Source organism: Aspergillus ambiguus (genome assembly GCF_047715705.1).
Source record: "Aspergillus ambiguus strain CBS 117.58 unplaced genomic scaffold BDV59scaffold_6, whole genome shotgun sequence".
NCBI lineage: Eukaryota > Fungi > Ascomycota > Eurotiomycetes > Eurotiales > Aspergillaceae > Aspergillus > Aspergillus ambiguus.
The window spans coordinates 691,531-707,935 of NW_027395519.1; the positions used below are offsets into that span (position 1 = coordinate 691,531).

Consider the following 16,405-nt stretch of genomic DNA (forward strand, 5'->3'; position numbering starts at 1 on the left):
TTGAAACTCGAAGCTACAAGGAAACTTGGGGGGCTGACTCTGATTCTTTCAAGCCGCTAGAGATGGTTTGGAGTATACGTCATACAATAGTAGTCAACGTCGCATCCGGATTGTAGCGATCGCACCCAGTGATGTGGCCACCCCACCAAGAGACGACATCGTGTCGCGTACGTTTTACACTACGAATCAAACCACTTGGTATACGTAAATGAAAGGGACAGGTCGATTCTCAGAAAGACTGCATTTCGCGTCTATGCCATCCGGTGGCGCTTCCTAAAGGAAACCACTTGAAGAAAGGCTGCGTAATGTACATTCGGATGCATCAATGATGACCATTCGGCCGCGACTGTGCAGCCTACTATTTAGTGTGCAGCAAGAAATAACAACTGAAACCCATATCCGAGAACCCAGTGATATTGAAACCCATCATTTATCGCCAGTCATTAAAACAAAGAAACCCCGTAATCGCCCGACCAGTGGAAAAGAACAAAACTCATGAGAGAAAAGGCTTAAGAGCGCTCACCGCGGAGGCGGCGGGCAAGCTGGATGTCCTTGGACTGGATAGTGACACGCTTGGCGTGGATGGCGCACAGGTTGGTGTCTTCGAACAGGGAGACGAGGTAGGCCTCGACGGACTCCTGAAGAGCACCAATGGCGGAGGACTGGAAGCGGAGGTCGGACTTGAAATCCTGAGCAATCTCACGGACGAGACGCTGGAAGGGCAGCTTGCGGATCAGAAGCTCAGTGGACTTCTGGTAGCGACGGATCTCACGCAGAGCGACGGTACCTTGAAGTGGGGGTTAGTCTGATGATCATGCGGGTGATTTGCCACTCGGAAATAGACAACTTACCAGGCTTGTAACGGTGAGGCTTCTTGACACCTCCGGTGGAGGGGGCAGCCTTACGGGCAGCCTTGGAGGCGAGCTGCTTACGGGGGGCCTTGCCACCAGTGGACTTACCTATAGACAATGTGTTAGTAGATGGAAGACAGAAGAGACGCGATGTCCGATGGCTGACGCGACCGTGACGCGAAGGTCAGGTCACCCCACCAAGAGGGAGGGCAGCGAGGTGAAGACTTACGGGCAGTCTGCTTGGTTCTAGCCATTGTAGAGGATTAGATTTGATGGATTTGATCGACTGGGAGATGAAAAATGATGGTTGTGGATGGAAAGTCGATGGAGATAGAGATGGGAGGGGGATGGATGAGGAGATGTAAGAAGGATGGAGGAGGTGGGTGGGGGGCGGTATTTGTAGTAAGCGAGAGGGCGGGAGGTGATCTGGTGGTGCTGGCAGCGGTTGGGTGGTCTTAGCGCCCCTTTCGCTTTGATCAGAAAAACCGTTCGGAAAGCAGCACACCGTAAGCCGTGATTTCGCGGGTCTGATTTTGCTGCGGAATCAAAGGCAGGTGCGGCCCTGGCACGGGAACGCTAGGCCCAATCCGGACGCCCTCCGCTAAGCGAGAATGCCTGCCCGCATCCGCCAATCACCGCGCAGGATCACGCTTCTAGCATATCGCCCTGCCTCCCCTTGATCCCAACCACACCCGACTTTGGGCGATCAGAATGAAGGGTCAGATGTGTTCTGGCATCTGATCCGAGTATCTCTGATCTTCCAGCAACTCTGATCCCCGTGGTGGATGTCCCTGCCGACAGGATCAACCATTCTCTGGCGGAATCACCACGTCTCGGTCACGTTGCCGACTGATCATGCCCGCCCGGCGGATCCTGCCCGCTGATTGGTCGATCACGGTCTTAGCGTGTGATTCCAGTGTCCTCCCCGCGCTCTTCACTCCCCTATACAAATATCCCCCGTCCCATGGATACCCTCTTCCTCTTCCTCTCCCATCTGTCATCCACTAAATCTCTATCACCTCCACTCTCCTCCCATCTCAACCTTAACAAACCTTCTATCTTCTAATTTACACAACCGTCAACATGACTGGACGTAAGTTGATCTCCCCTCTATCCATCTCGATCATCCTCTGACGCGTCTTCATACAGGCGGAAAAGGTGGAAAGGGTCTGGGCAAGGGTGGCGCCAAGCGTCACCGTAAGATCTTGCGTGACAACATCCAGGGTATCACCAAGCCCGCCATCCGTCGTCTCGCTCGCCGTGGTGGTGTCAAGCGTATCTCTGCCATGATCTACGAGGAGACCCGTGGTGTTCTGAAGACCTTCCTTGAGGGTGTCATCCGTGACGCTGTCACCTACACTGAGCACGCCAAGCGCAAGACCGTCACCTCTCTGGATGTCGTCTACGCCCTGAAGCGTCAAGGACGTGAGTATCTCCGGGTCTTGTCTTCTCTGTTACCCGCGTCTAACATTTCCCTCTTAGGTACCCTCTACGGTTTCGGTGGTTAAGCGTTTTCTTTTCGTGTTTTTCTTTTGGCCATCCTGCGCGGTCGGCGCGTCGATTGTCCTTCCGCAGCAGTGACGCGACGGGTTGTCTTTTCGGGTTGGTTCACGGTATGACTGGGACGTTGGGGTGTTATTGATCTTTTACAAGTCATGGGTCTGGGTTTGCTTTTTATCGTACTTTATTTTACTATTACGCGTCCACTACGGGTCTGCTAGTGTTCGTGCTTGGAATTTCTGTATCATAGCGGCCTTTATGCTTCCGGCTGGTGCCATGCCTAGAAAGGATCGCGTGTCTCAATCCGCGATCGGTATGAAATACGAACGCTTGAAAGGAACAGACTGGTTTTCTCGTGTTTTGTTTATCTTCGGTGTAGCGCGCTACGCGTCGGTTGGGTAGTCCCATATTATCAGCTGTCCACTATTTGGTAATCGCGGTGTCCTACATTCGTCCACGGCAGTATGGCCTATCAATGTACTCCATGGTCCCCTGTGATAGTTCGTATCTAGTGTGTTCGCATGGTTTGTAGATCGTGTGGTTCTATACCGTCCACCCTCGTTGGCGTTGTGTACATGTTGTAGTTTATCTTAGCATCCCAGAACCCTATCTTTGGGGTATTTGTGATTCTAATTATAATCCTGCTGGTTGCACCTATCACATCCTTGTGTCTAGGCTGGGTACTTTGATGTATGTGCAGTAACATATGATGTGTTTACGGGTATGGTGATACTGATATATATATGCACTACTACAAGTGGCCACTAATCTATAAAGAACTACATAATGCACGGCACACATGCCAAAATCACGCAAAAATAGCTGTGCACATATATTAGTACATCCAGAACCCACAGGAACCAGAATAATACAGCATATCCGCCATCAAAAGCCAGGATCAACGGTTTAATGTGAATGCTAAGACCGCAATCGAGGTGGGCTGGACGGGAACCCGAGAGGGGGTTCAACTTATGTCAGCAAAAGTGAACCCCTCGATACCTAAGGCATAAAACAACCAGATTGGGACTAGCCTTGGTCGTATGGATAGCAAGTTCGCAACCCGACGACAGCAAGGTATATCATCATACTACCGACCACTTTACCCACCGACCATTCTGACGAGTCCAATGACGATCAAGCAAACAAACTGCAAAATGACGATACCAATGAATAGCCTGACATTGCCGTACCTCAAAGTGACTGAATCGAGAGTACCGAGGGTTGGACCCGCCAAGCAAGAATCCAAAAACCTAGTGAGGAGAGCAACCAGCTTTGCCAACAGTGCGGTTCACGTCGCAGACAAGTAAACCAACTGGAGTCGCATTTCAGATTGACAGAACCATCGTCAAAAGACATACCATGCCGGAAATAAACCACTGCTCGAGCAAGTCACAGATGAGGTATCTATCGGCTGCACATGCTCGACGTCAGCTACCGAACAGACTGACCGTGAACAGCAACGTCATCACACCTGGAACCGACCAAGGAAAGAAGCCAGACAAAACTCACGCGCCTACATACACGGCTGCCCACACCAGGGGCACCACAGTGCCATCAATGCACCAGTCTAGTAAATAGACGCATTACACACCTGAACGCAAGTATCACACCAAACATTGTGGACTATAGACTACCCAAGCGTGGGATCACACTCTATCGACAAGCCCGCGAGAACGGTCCGCTTCCTTCATCGTGATCATATGATGATGTCCAGGCCATATGCGGACGCGATAAGTAAGAACTTCGCTTGCAGAGAAGCATACTACGCGACGTTATCACAACCGCCAAACAACCCACTACAATGATGGAATACCAGACGCCGGAGGAAAAGCCTGACTGACGGAGACCAACACCTTCAAAACCACGAAAGAGATAAAACAACATCAGACAAGAGAGCGCGGCTGTTCTGAAAATTGACACCCAAGATGATCGATACTATACACCAGCCCACCAAGAAGAGGTTGGAATCAAGGGTATAAATATAGCCATTTTATCGCTAGTTCTAGATGAATCCAAGTCCCTGCTGCAGTCCAGAAGATAGTGGTAATTACACATTAGAACGAACGGTCGCATTCCCACAATAATATAAGATTCTGGAATACAAAGGCCCTTTGCCCTCACACGTGACCTCACTAAATGTCTGAGCTTTGTGACTGCAGGTCAGCCCACCACCCCCTAAGGACCTCGGACCACCTGCGCCGATTTTCCGTCGATCATGTGATCTAAACCCACCGCCGATCGTATGAATCCACGTCACGTGACCTCATGTCACTGCCCCGTTGCACCTCGTGACTACAGGTCAACCCACCACCCCCCAAGGACCTCGGACCACCGGCGCCGATTTTCCGAACTACATGCTAACCATTTTAGAACAGCTTATCCCACCAGTCAGGTGAGATAATTTTTTACCCTTTGTAAATAATCTGAAAGTTACCCGCTATACATTCTCTAAAACTAGTTCTATGATATATTTCTTATCTATTTTAATAATTATATTAGAAAGTCTGAGATTAAGCCTTAAAATCTTAAGATATTACTAATATATTTTCTGATGTATAATCTAATATTAATCGACTAGTTTTAAGAAAAAAAAAAAAAATATGGATATAGATATAAGCTATAGCAAAGATATTTATGGGGGAAAAGAGTTAGATAGTAAGGTAATGTAACGACTTCAGCCCACCGGCGGTGGGATGAGGTCACATGATTACCGGAAAGTCGGCGCAGGTGGTCCGAGGTCCTTTTTTGGGGGGGGGGGGAACCTGCTTTTTGGAGGCCCGAAGGCACTCACGTTCTTTTTGTTCCACGACAGTAAGGCTGTCAAGTTTTGCAGCGAGTTCCTTTGATATCCATGATGTGTTCGAGACTCTCGTACGCTTCGGGCAAGTCAAAACACATCAGCGACATGGGAGCTTGCCCAGCGGGCGAAGATGGCTGGCATCAATATTGATGCTGACATCCCTGGCCAATGTGAGTCATAAGGGTTCGTTCATGCTTTTTCTGTTCATCAGACTGGATGACCAATGATCCTTTCTGACCAATCCAATATAAGAGGCCCACAAATAGGAGATAAGCAACGCTGGGGCCTACAATGGACATCAAAAACTTGTAGGAACTGGCCCTCGGGAATACAAGGTTGAAAGCAAATCTTGTTTAAGTTGACCTTCCTCCAGTAAAACGGACGTGCCTTTGTTCTATACGAGAAAGGCTATTCAGGTATAAAAACGGCGTGAATGTTTAAATATTGAACGAGAATTCCTAGGCTACGGTGCCTCTCTCCTGCTAAGGCAGCACGGCCAACACTAAATACTAACTGCAGGCCCGTGGATTAATGACACGCATCTCATAGGCTTGGTACAAGGCTTAGCCCCGTGAGGCTGGAGCGAAGACGAAGCAGGGTCGACAGAGTTGGCAACACCAAAAAGAACTGCGAATATCCGTTATCCATTGTCCAGATCGTTCTCGTGTACGTATCAACTGCCGGGGTTGAATGCTTAGGGTAAATTTAATATTATTATGCAATTTCTGAGTCTATTCCTAACTACCTGGTATGAGAATATGAAGCTAGATGTGCGTCTTGCTTCAATGTACTCTCTCCAGGGCTTTGACCTTCTGCCTTACTTCATCTCCTCCGTATTAGCTTATATTCTGGTCTTGGATCATGGAATCCAGAAGGATCCGCTGTTATTTTCCTTAGCTCTTGTGTAACGTTGATGCTCCGGATGAGTTAGACCAGAAGCATAACGACATGCACTTTATTGCTCTGCGCGCTTTGAAGGATCGAGGCTATGGAGGAGGCTTTTTATCGTATTTCTGTTACTGGCACGTTTGGGAAGGAGAAGGTCCACCACATTTAGGTGCCCCCTTTCTTTGGCATAATGAAGAGCCTTCTTACCCCTAACATCGCGGGATTCAATGTTTGCACCATTGGCGAGTAGAAGCTTAACAACTAGTGCATGTCCCCTACTCGCTGCCCAATGAAGTGCGGTTTTTCCAGAGGAGTCACTCCATTCAACACAAGCACCATGCACAAGGAGCGTACGAACAACTTGTTTATGACCACTGATCGCCGCCTTGTGGAGGGCTGTTTCTTGGTCAGAGTCTCTGGATGCAAGGTCAGCCCCATTGGCTAGGAGAACTTCGACCATTTCCACATAGCCTATAGATGCCGCATAATGTAGAACTGTTCCATGTGAAGCATCTTTGGATTCAATGTCCGCCCCATGGGCTATTAATAAACGAACAGCTGACTCTTGTCTATTCATAACTGCCCAATACAAGGCAGTCCTGCCAGTCGGACTCTTACATTCCACAGCTGCACCCTGGGCGAGAAGGAGTCGGACAAGGGGCAGGGCTTTATTCATCACTGCTATGTGAAGAGAAGTTAAATTTGAATGATCAGATATGTTGACATCCGCACCATGAGCAATAAGTTGATTGGCAATAGATTCTTGCTCAGTCTTGACTGCCCAATGGAGCGCAGTTTTGCCTGACGTATCTTTGAGATCCACATCTGCTCCACGAGCAAGTAACAGATGTACAATAGATGCATGTCTATTGATTACTGCCATATGTAGTGCAGTGGAGTGAGATGAGTCAAAGGTGTTGACATCCGCACCGTGAGAGAGCAGTGAACGAGCAACAGGCGCATATCCTTCTGTTGCAGCCCATATCAACGATGTACGCCCGGATTTATCTTTACCATTGATGTCGATAATACACCTCTTTAGAAGTAATTTGACCGCAGCCTCGTGCCCAAATCTTGATGCATAGTAGAGCACCGTCTGTCCATTTCTGTCGATCAGATCATCGCCACTGAAGCCTTTGGACAATATCATATCTATCACTGGCACATAGCCATGATTTGCGGCGTAGAATAATGGCGTCAACCCGTCCGTATCTCGGGGGTGTACGTTAATATCGCTCCGAGATAACAACATCCAGACCAGATCCTCTTTGCCCCGTCTTGCGGCATGTGTAAGTGGCGTCTTCCCATCCCGATCACCTGTATTGACATTAATGTTAGGATTGGATAGGTAATACCAAACACAGTACTTGTCCTTCTCCATGGAGGAGGGAAAGATTGTTCGGGCTCCAGAATCATCGATATAACCGGAATTTGCCAACTTGAGGCTGCTAGGCCCCGTTTGTCCCTCTAGTTTCCCGACATCACAGGATGTTAGGCGTAAAGATTGTAGTTTTGCGCATATGAGGTCGAGTTCGCTGGCCTCTTTATCTAACCTCTCGCGGGCGACGGTTCTTTTTGGTCGAGAAGTGAGTGCAAACCGTCTCTGCTGAACACATATCTGTCGTATAGGATATTGCGGAGGTCGTAAGCGTTCTGGATTCAAAAACACCAGTCTTCCATACGCGACTCTCTCAAATCGTGTCATTGTAAGGGAAACGTCTCGTAGAAAGACCCCCATAAACAGGTCTTCATTTCCAGCCTTCTCACAAGGGAGGAGACCAAGACCTAATCCCCGAGGCCCGATTGCAACAAACGGCACTTCCACATGAATGCCTTGATTTGTCACCATCCAGGGGCTTCTATTCGTAACACCAGAGCCTTTTTCAGGGGTGATATCAGCTGAGCTTCTAAAGGCGTCTGGTGTCGTCGCAAGAAGGCCCCCATAGCTGCTATGTTCGGACTCCCACGCAAAGATCGTGTAGTCATCCAATACCTTGATAACTTCTTCTTGAAGTCTGATGAATGCCATCTCCCCCTCTCCGTACAGCAACGGCATGTTAATTCCAAATATCCCCATTAAGGAATACGCTCGGTCCTCCACTCTTTTTGTTTCTCGGTCAGCCGCCCACGACATCCTCTGCGCCACGCTCATATCGCCTAGCTCGATCTCTCCCGAAAGAATTTCTGTCGGTATAGTTGTTCGCTGGGATATCTCGTTCCGCAGACTGTCTTTGGTACCCAGCTCATTCCAATCGCGATCGAAGAAGACCACTGTCTCAGGAGCAATTAGTTCCTGTAGCGTCCAGCCTCTTTTGAACCATTTGCTATTGGTAATTTGTTGGCCACTTCCTGGTGCTGTGGTGCCCGCCACATCGGCCAGATAAGCGTAACAGACCTCTGCTTCTTGATACCATCGGTACATTGAGTTGATCGCTTCGGAAAGCTCTGCGCTACTGGTCTTGTCAATGCAGCATGTGTCCACCCAAAAATAGTCTAGTCCGTTACTTTTCGCTATGAAAGAGCCTTTTCGGATTTTCTCGTAGCCCTTTTTGCCAGCTGCATTCAAACCCTGCATGTCCAGATAGGAGATCTCTTCTTCCTCCCAGGTATGCGACAAAATCCCATACTTGGGGATGTGGCCAGCATCGAACTCTTCGACTTCGAGCTTGGCACTATCATCTATCGTATGCAATAGACGCATAATACACTTTCCTCTGAGGATGTTATATTCATGCAGCTCTGTTTCGCATGATCTGAGCGATTGTGTCAGAAAGGGGTCGGACCCCTGAATTCTGAGTAATACTCCGCAAGGCTGACAGGACACAATGCTCTTTTGGAACCCCACTCTCTGGCCTATGCTTCCTTGTGACAGTCGCCGTCTAATTGCCGCTCGTATCCCACTGGGGCCTTGCCAGTGGCATGATCGTGTACTAGCCCACGATGGAAGGGCCCATGGCACAGGGGGATGCCCCTGAGGCCCCCAAAAGTAGGTACCACGTTTACTACCTGCCTGCTAGATTAATACACGGAAGACTGAACAAGCCAGACCATGCACATCACTGGATGAACACCTGCCCTGACGAGCATTGGTCATTTACTACCCAATGCAAGGGCCGAAACAACTTCCCAGATATGTGACTGCTGCACCCCTTGTTACAGTATATGTGGAAGAGTCCATTCCTACATCACGCATTTAGGAAACCTACAGGGTATCTCTCCATGGACGCATGGCACAGGAAAATCAAAAGCGCTGAGCCGACGCAGCAATAACAATATCCGGCAAGGAGGGTCCTTCGAAAATATCGTCATATCCCCAGATGAAAACGAAACAATATCCATCCCTTTCGACGCCCCTCGCCTACACTGCCGCAAAATGGTCCATCAAAACTCCACCAGCGGTGACCAATCCTTGAATCTGACCGGATTTCCCTACCCTATCGATGGCGAAGAGCCTCTGGGTGTAGATATGTCGTCTCCGATATGTGGTTGCTTTCCTGTGGTGACGGAGAAGGGAAATGAGAGACACCAGTATGAAAGGGCCAGCGAACAATGTAGGGGCTGCGACGACCACCAACCACCATGGCACTGATGAACGCACCATCAGGCTGGATTTCGATCTCGAGAGCAAGCCGAAAACCATATGCCCATCCAGAGAGCTCCTGTCGTCATCTAGGAAACCGTCACAGATAACCTACTAGAATGAAGACCACTCATACACATGCACAGGCTACTTTATCCTGATACAATACTCACATGGAAAGCAGGACCAACGAGCCTATGGACTGGCCTTATCCGCGTTACACCCCCTGCGCCTTGCAGGCCCTGCCACCGCCAACATTATTCATAGCGGAGCGGATTGATATCACAGCCGTAGCCGGAGAAAATCTACAGTGAGGTGCGTATTTATAAGCATTAATCTTGTCGCTCTTTTTGTAACACGTCGCCTCCCCTAGATCACGCCCTTCTGCTATCCACACTACGGCCAAAATGTTAATGTGGAGGGCGATTCTCCCCCTCACAACATTGCTGGTATGCACATTAGCCATTGGGACTGATCCCGTGGATAATTTCTGCAGGAGACTAAATCACCAATGTAAACTCAAATCCCTGTCCCAAACATAGGAGAAGAACCAAACTCGCTGATCCCTCCAGCTACGATAAAAGATGGGAAACTGTATATAGACGGCGGCGTGGAGACCTACGCCGAGAAGGACGATGACGGCCAAGTCGAAAGCGCCCGCATCCTCGGATATAGTACGTCGCAGATCAGTAGCCGCGGAGCCATCCTCACACTAATGACGGCAGACACGCAGTTAATCGAAGTCGACATGACGTCGTCATGGGACTGGAAAGACAACATCTCCATCACAGCTGTCGACAAGACCGCGAACCCGAGCACGGGAACCGAGCCCCCGTTAGTGGTTCGCGGCGCCTTGTACTCGGGACCCACGACCGACTCGAAGATCTACCTCTACGGCGGCACGACATCCTCCGTGAACACCAGTTTCCCGGGGTTCAAGCCGCCGACATCATCGCAGTACACGCTGTGGTCATACGACCCGGCGGAGGATAGATGGGACCAGTACGACGTGACGGAGGACGTGCCGTACAGCCCAGCCGGAGGAAGCTACACCGAGGCGCCGAACCTAGGACAGGCATTCTACCTGAACGGGTTCATCGACAGCGGGACGTCAAACGGGCTGGAGCATATGTCGAACTTCCGTCGGTACCTCGATGGACTTGTGGTGATCGACCTGCCCACCCAGGTCGCCATGAATGTGTCGACGGTCTGGCTGCGGAGATCCCCGCGGGCGAAAGGCGGTATGGTGTACATCCCAGGGGCGGGCTCTCAGGGGATGCTGGTGGCCATGGGGGGCGTCACCAAGCCGACAAGTGACAGTAGTGCGTCGAACGACGGGACCTACGTACGCCAGAGAGCGAAGACCTCCCCGTTCCCGAGCGTGGACCAAAGCTGACAGCGGGTAAATAACAGGTGACATTCGACCAGATCGATTTCCTCGACGTGGAGTCCATCGCCGACGACAGCCGGAATGCCACCTGGCTTGTGCAGAAGACCGTCGGGGACATCCCCTCCCCACGGACTGACTTCTGTCTGGTGGCCGCATCCGCGAAGGACAACTCGAGCCACAACGTCTATCTCTACGGCGGGCGCGGCGCCAACGAGGACTACGACGAGGTGTACATCCTGTCCATGCCGTCGTTCACATGGACGAGGGTCTACAGCGGCGAGTCGCCGCGGTACGGACATACCTGCCACCTGGTCGGAAATCGGCAGATGCTGACGGTTGGGGGAGCGACATCCGACGACCTCACGTCCACCTGCGACTGGGAACGGGAGGGCGTTGCGATCTTCGACATGACCGACCTGAAATGGGGCAGCGTCTACAGATCGGCGGCGCCGGAGTACCAGGTGCCGCGGCCGGTCCTCCGCACCATCGGCGGCGAGTAAGTGCAGACGGGTCCCGCCCCCAGTTTTCCGAGACGGTAGGATGCTCACACGCGACAGGCCGGACGGCAACGCGCGCATGAAGGAGCCCCCGCACGGGTTCAGCACACGACAGATCGCCCAGTTCTTCCGCACGCCGCTGGACAACGGCACGGAGGAGGATGCACTCGAGCGCGAGGGCCTCGACCCGCGCGACGTCTCGGGGATCGTGATCGGCTCCGTAGGCGGTGCCGCGCTGATCCTGGGCAGCGTGTATTTCTGGATCCGGCAACGAAAGCGACAGGACTCGGACGCGGAGAGCGAGCCGTGGACGGAAGAAAAGAGCACATCGTGGAGGGAAGACAAGGGCCCGTCGTGGACCGAGCACAGGGACTTTGCCTATGTGGGAGCGACGACCTGTCGCAACCCGGCCGGACAGCAGGTTGAGCTGCCTGATTCCACCAGGCCACCGGCACAACTGCCTGCGACGTCGGCGCTGCAGGAGATGGACGCCAACCACGTGCGGGAGCTCCCTACGACCAAGTAGACAGCCATTACCAAAGGGATTTTGGGATCATGTGTTGCACCAGCCACAGCAGTAACAGAGTCCGTTCCTTCGCAGATCAGAAGCAGATCTACGATCCCCACCGCGACTAATCAGCAGAGGCGCGGTGGAGCCGGGAGGATGCACCATGGTGTCATCGTCGACGGAGCCGTAATACCGTACGGGCTGCAGATCGCAGTATTACGACGGAGTACGCCAGGAGGGGTTCGTATTCTCGCAGCCATTCATTCATCCATTCCATTCCGCAATATGACTTGTCGATCGAACTGGTGTCGTGTCATGTCGTGTTGTTTTGTGAAGAAATGAGATTAGCCTACTCCAACAGCCCGCGTGCGCATATGCCACTGGGATGTATACTTCGTAAGGTAGACCCCTAACCCGACCTCCAGAGTCGAAGACCGTTCAAGCAACATAACCAGCTGTACCGCGGTGCTCTGTTACTGCTCCACCCGTCCACATCCCCGAATCCTTTAAAACCCAGGGTGCTCCACCAGCAACAAACGGATTATTACCCTGCTCCACCGCCCCTACCCAAGGACCCGGATGACTCTTAGCTTTCCACCCGCTCCCGCATGGGTCGCCAGCCATTGACGAATCACACCCCGTCCGTAGACAAGGCTAAGATCTTCCAGCTGTTAAGCAGCTGAAGCTGCTGAATGAGAAAGCGGGCGATAACCCCGTGAGGTAATGATGACCGTACTTTTGCGTGGCCCATGAATCGCTCTTCCCGGGTTGGTCGGCGCACGGTCGCAGTCTTAAGTCTTGTTGACACACCTGACGTGCTTAATACTCTACCGCTGCCATACTATACGCAGAAGACCTGGTACACGTTGGTATAACTCGATTAAGTAGTTGGATAACTATTTGTACAATCGTACTATACAGCCCGTTTTCCGGGGGAAAAAAGCAATCTGTACACCACCCAAACCCACCTATGCAAAACCAGACACAAGTGCAGACATCATCGTAGCAAATACAAGACAAAAGTATGGTACATCATCGCACAAGGATTCGTCGTCAGATGGAGGGAACAACCCTGGATCGTAGAAAACAACAATACAACTTGCTTCTTTTTATCATGTAAAAAAAAAAAAATGCAAAACACCGAAAGCCACCCAATGGGAAACAAAGGAAAGTCTAAGACCCCACGATCATGCCAGGACTCAATTGGAAAAAGGATCTGAAGCCACAAGAAGAAACGCCATTGCCAAGCGACCAAACTCGAGGGATAGCATATGCGTCATCAAACATCTAAAGCGTGAAAAGGGAATGATAGAGAGATGGTAAGAGAGAGAGAGAGAGGGAGGGAGAGAAGGGATAGTGACGTCATTCCCCGAAGGATCCCGATGATGTCATCGAAGCTCCCTTTGGAGGTGCGACCCGCATCCCGATCTGGAAAGTCCAACGGCCGATCGGGGACCGTTAGCGCGTCCTTACTCGATAAGGAGGAGCGATGACGTCGGAGGCTGCCGCTCGTCATCTTGAGCCATGGGCCCCCGTCGCATTCGTGGAACGCCCATCCTCAAATCACAAGGGCTGGTGCTCCATGGCTGGATGCTGTCACCATGTCGACAAGAGGAGTCGAAGCTGGCTGGTATGTTGCGCAACACCATTCTGAGCCATAGTCCCCCACCCATTCACTCCCGGCCCCTGCGCCGCTGCTTGCCGGGCCAATCGACCTCGGGGTGCACCACCCGCATATGCCGGGTGAGCGCATCATTGCGCGAGAAGGTCTTCTCCTCCGTGCACAGATGACAGCGAACCTTTTGCTTGCGGGCGTTGTGGATCGTATCCTCGTGCCGCGTCAGGTCGTAGGGTCGCGAGAAGACCGAATTGCACGGCTTTCCCGTGGAGGGGTTGATCCGCTCACACTTGTGGGGACCGGCCTGGGAGTTGCGCGATGCACTGTCCCGCCCCACCAGGTGGCCTCCAGGGGTGGTTTGACGGTGCGCCTCGCGCTTGTGCTTCTGCAGCTTGGCCGGGGTCTCAAACCTTAGTGTGCAGCCGTGGTAGGTGCAGGTGTAGGTGCCGCTGTCAGAGGAGGTATTCTCCGGACGCATAATCTCTTCGTGGACCGGGTGGATCGGCATGTTGGCCATATGTTGGGAGGGGATCTCCGTGGAGGGGAGAATATCACTGCTCGTAGACTCGAAGTGCGGGAGCGAGGCGGGAAAATCCGGAGTCTGGTGCAGGAGGCCATCCGTAGGCTGGACAGCCTGGTGCTGACGGCCCTGCTGCTGGGCGAAATGGTACTGCTGGGGCGCCCCCTGAGGAGCGTACTGAGCGGGGAACGAGTCCATCGATGCAAAGTTCTGGGCCGGCTGGAAAGAGGAGGAGCTTTCCCGCCGCAGACCCATCGTGTCGCCCAGGTTGAAGTCGGGCTGGTTCGATGGGAACAGGGGCACCGTCGTATCCGCATTTGGATCGTAGTCCAGCAGAGCGTCCTTGGGAGACATGGTCTTGGGCTCGCCCTGAGGTTGACCCATGCCGTTCTGAGGACCCGGCACACTCGTAGCCATGGAGGGGTTCTGCAGCGTAGTGTTATCGTACTCGCCAGCCAGAGGAGAGCCCTGGCGGAAAGGAGAGCGATCGCGGTTCATTGTCACCGCGGGGGATTGCGACCGGGCGGACAGGTGGCCCTGGTTCGCGGCCTGAAGCCGATCCGCAAAGACATTGCGGAAGGGAGTCATCAGGTTCTGCTGATGGTGGTGGTTGGCTGGTGGCTTCGAAACCTGCGAAGCGGACATCATGGCAGGATTGTAGAGTTCGTCTTGATAGATGTCGGAGATGGTACGGTTGAGCTTGGGAACTCCAACGGACATGTTGGTGTTGTTGCCGCTTTGGTTGTTATATTCTGGTGGATCGAATTGTAAGTAATCATCCATCCATTTGTCTATGTCAGAGATTCGCTGCTCACCATTGACGATCGCCTTGGAGGTATCGTCGAGCTCCTCGAAGCTCGTGTGCGGAGTCACGGGGGAATTGTGACTCACGCTGGATACCGAAGGCGCCAGCGAGTGTTCGCTTGACTGGTGCTGATGGTGAGACTGCTGCTGCTGCTGCTGTTGTTGTTGCTGCTGCTGCTGCTTCTGTTCCATCACAGCTCGTCGAATGGCGAGGTCAGCATCAGCTTGACTGGCATCGTCAAAGCCGTGGTAGGTGGCTCCCATGAAGGAGTGCTGGACGGGGGTGTGCTCGGGAGTAGGCAGTGGACGCGAGAAGGCGGCACCGTTGGATCGTTGGTAGGAGCTTCCCGCAGGCGCAGATTTACTGGAGGAGAGACTGGGAGAAGACTTCTGTTGTTGGTGCAGGTCGGGCGTATACTGGAAGTTGTTCTGCTGGATGCGCGCGGGAGTCAACATCTGAAGGTTGCCGTCCCAGCCGTGGTTGTTTGCGGCCCGTTGTTGCGCCAACATGGGAGAGTTGTGGGGGTGATTGTTGTTGTTGTTGAAGAAGTATGGCTGAGCGAATTGCGCAGGAACGAAGGGCTGCGATGCGGGTGGAGAGGTCGGGTGAGAGATGTGTATCGAAGGGTTGTAAGAGGATGCAGGAGTCATGAAAGGCGCTTCACCGTCCAAGACGGCGGAGGAATAGTCCGTGGCAACGGCGGTTGTCACGGGAGGTTGAGAGAAGGAGTGGGAGTAGGAGGAAGAGAAGGAGGAGGAGGAGGGAGAAGAGGTGGGGGAGGAGGGGGCGGAAGATGGCGGAGAGACGAAGCGCAGGTCGGGATGATACTGGAACGGCGACTGCAATCGCGGCTGTTGGTCGAGATAGTCGGCGAGGAACTGATCGCCTTGGATGCAAACGGAGTCGGGATAGTTGACGAAAGGAGTGGAGGTGATGAAGTCTTTACGTGAGGAGGGAGACATGAACATGGTGGGTTTGCCACCGAGGGAGGGCGGAAGGTTTTATAATAGGTTGGCAGCAGGGCCCCTTTTCCCTCTTTGGGTGGAAGCGATATGGAAAAGACTGGAATCGTCCAGATGACCCGTGGGAAGGGGGAAATCTACCACGGAAGAGATGGGTGAGTGGAAGGACGAGTGATGACGAAGGGGAGTAGAGGGGGGGAAGGGGAGGAAGTATAAAGATGGAGAAGGTTTGGGTGAGCCAGACTTACGATGCTGAGTAAGATGAGTCCGAGTGTAAGAGGAGTATAGTAGGAGTGTAGGAGGATAGGGGTAGTAAGAGTTAGTAATGGTAGTAGTAGTATGAGTATGAGTCACTGAAAAAGAAGAGAAGAAGGCGAATCTCACAAGTGAATTGATGAAGGCGAAAGGGAGGGGAGGATTGATCTTTTTAACCGATTTGGATGTTATGACGTTGCAGAAATATTAGTATTATTTTATTTAATTATT

General features: G+C 52.1%; 6 protein-coding genes across 6 annotated transcripts; 2 read left to right on the top strand and 4 right to left on the bottom strand.

Moving 5' to 3' along the window:
• Positions 1 to 214: 214 nt before the first annotated feature.
• Positions 215 to 1,231, bottom strand: hhtA (histone H3). Its single transcript, XM_073688847.1, has 3 exons — positions 1,081 to 1,231; positions 852 to 959; positions 215 to 787 (listed from the first exon to the last, which is right to left on the bottom strand). The coding sequence occupies exons 1-3, from the start codon at positions 1,103 to 1,105 to the stop codon at positions 510 to 512; spliced, it is 411 nt and encodes a 136-aa protein (XP_073550581.1). The 5' UTR covers positions 1,106 to 1,231; the 3' UTR covers positions 215 to 509.
• A 617-nt stretch (positions 1,232 to 1,848) lies between these two features.
• On the top strand, positions 1,849 to 2,775 carry BDV59DRAFT_173197 (histone H4). Its single transcript, XM_073688848.1, has 3 exons — positions 1,849 to 1,944; positions 2,001 to 2,276; positions 2,334 to 2,775. The coding sequence occupies exons 1-3, from the start codon at positions 1,935 to 1,937 to the stop codon at positions 2,357 to 2,359; spliced, it is 312 nt and encodes a 103-aa protein (XP_073550582.1). The 5' UTR covers positions 1,849 to 1,934; the 3' UTR covers positions 2,360 to 2,775.
• A 2,318-nt stretch (positions 2,776 to 5,093) lies between these two features.
• Positions 5,094 to 5,893, bottom strand: BDV59DRAFT_173201 (uncharacterized protein). Its single transcript, XM_073688849.1, has one exon. It carries the CDS (start codon positions 5,448 to 5,450, stop codon positions 5,292 to 5,294), a length of 159 nt encoding a protein of 52 aa, XP_073550583.1. The 5' UTR covers positions 5,451 to 5,893; the 3' UTR covers positions 5,094 to 5,291.
• Positions 5,894 to 9,302: 3,409 nt separating this feature from the next.
• On the bottom strand, positions 9,303 to 10,367 carry BDV59DRAFT_173208 (uncharacterized protein). Its single transcript, XM_073688850.1, has 3 exons — positions 10,345 to 10,367; positions 10,222 to 10,293; positions 9,303 to 9,929 (listed from the first exon to the last, which is right to left on the bottom strand). The coding sequence occupies exon 3, from the start codon at positions 9,677 to 9,679 to the stop codon at positions 9,398 to 9,400; it is 282 nt and encodes a 93-aa protein (XP_073550584.1). The 5' UTR covers positions 9,680 to 9,929; positions 10,222 to 10,293; positions 10,345 to 10,367; the 3' UTR covers positions 9,303 to 9,397.
• On the top strand, positions 9,799 to 12,155 carry BDV59DRAFT_144701 (putative cell wall anchored protein). Its single transcript, XM_073687244.1, has 6 exons — positions 9,799 to 9,934; positions 9,993 to 10,132; positions 10,192 to 10,293; positions 10,345 to 10,964; positions 11,033 to 11,505; positions 11,567 to 12,155. The coding sequence occupies exons 2-6, from the start codon at positions 10,027 to 10,029 to the stop codon at positions 12,030 to 12,032; spliced, it is 1,767 nt and encodes a 588-aa protein (XP_073550585.1). The 5' UTR covers positions 9,799 to 9,934; positions 9,993 to 10,026; the 3' UTR covers positions 12,033 to 12,155.
• Positions 12,156 to 13,687: 1,532 nt separating this feature from the next.
• Positions 13,688 to 15,925, bottom strand: BDV59DRAFT_191710 (stress-regulated transcription factor RPN4; the record flags this gene model as incomplete). The annotated part of the gene is made up of 1 exon (XM_073691939.1): positions 13,688 to 15,925. One exon carries the CDS (start codon positions 15,923 to 15,925, stop codon positions 13,688 to 13,690), a length of 2,238 nt encoding a protein of 745 aa, XP_073550586.1.
• Between the last annotated feature and the right edge of the window lie 480 nt (positions 15,926 to 16,405).

Coding starts and splice junctions, on each gene's coding strand:
- BDV59DRAFT_173208 (XM_073688850.1), bottom strand. CDS start 9,679: ATGGTTTTCGGCTTGCTCTCGAGATCGAAATCCAGCCTGATGGTGCGT.
- BDV59DRAFT_144701 (XM_073687244.1), top strand. CDS start 10,027: ATGTTAATGTGGAGGGCGATTCTCCCCCTCACAACATTGCTGGTATGC. Junction 10,294..10,344: donor CGCCCGCATCCTCGGATATA/GTACGTCGCAGA, acceptor TAATGACGGCAG/ACACGCAGTTAATCGAAGTC. Junction 11,506..11,566: donor CTCCGCACCATCGGCGGCGA/GTAAGTGCAGAC, acceptor CACACGCGACAG/GCCGGACGGCAACGCGCGCA.
- BDV59DRAFT_173201 (XM_073688849.1), bottom strand. CDS start 5,450: ATGTCCATTGTAGGCCCCAGCGTTGCTTATCTCCTATTTGTGGGCCTC.
- BDV59DRAFT_173197 (XM_073688848.1), top strand. Junction 2,277..2,333: donor CGCCCTGAAGCGTCAAGGAC/GTGAGTATCTCC, acceptor TTTCCCTCTTAG/GTACCCTCTACGGTTTCGGT.
- hhtA (XM_073688847.1), bottom strand. CDS start 1,105: ATGGCTAGAACCAAGCAGACTGCCC. Junction 960..1,080: donor TAGAACCAAGCAGACTGCCC/GTAAGTCTTCAC, acceptor CATTGTCTATAG/GTAAGTCCACTGGTGGCAAG. Junction 788..851: donor GCCTCACCGTTACAAGCCTG/GTAAGTTGTCTA, acceptor CCCCACTTCAAG/GTACCGTCGCTCTGCGTGAG.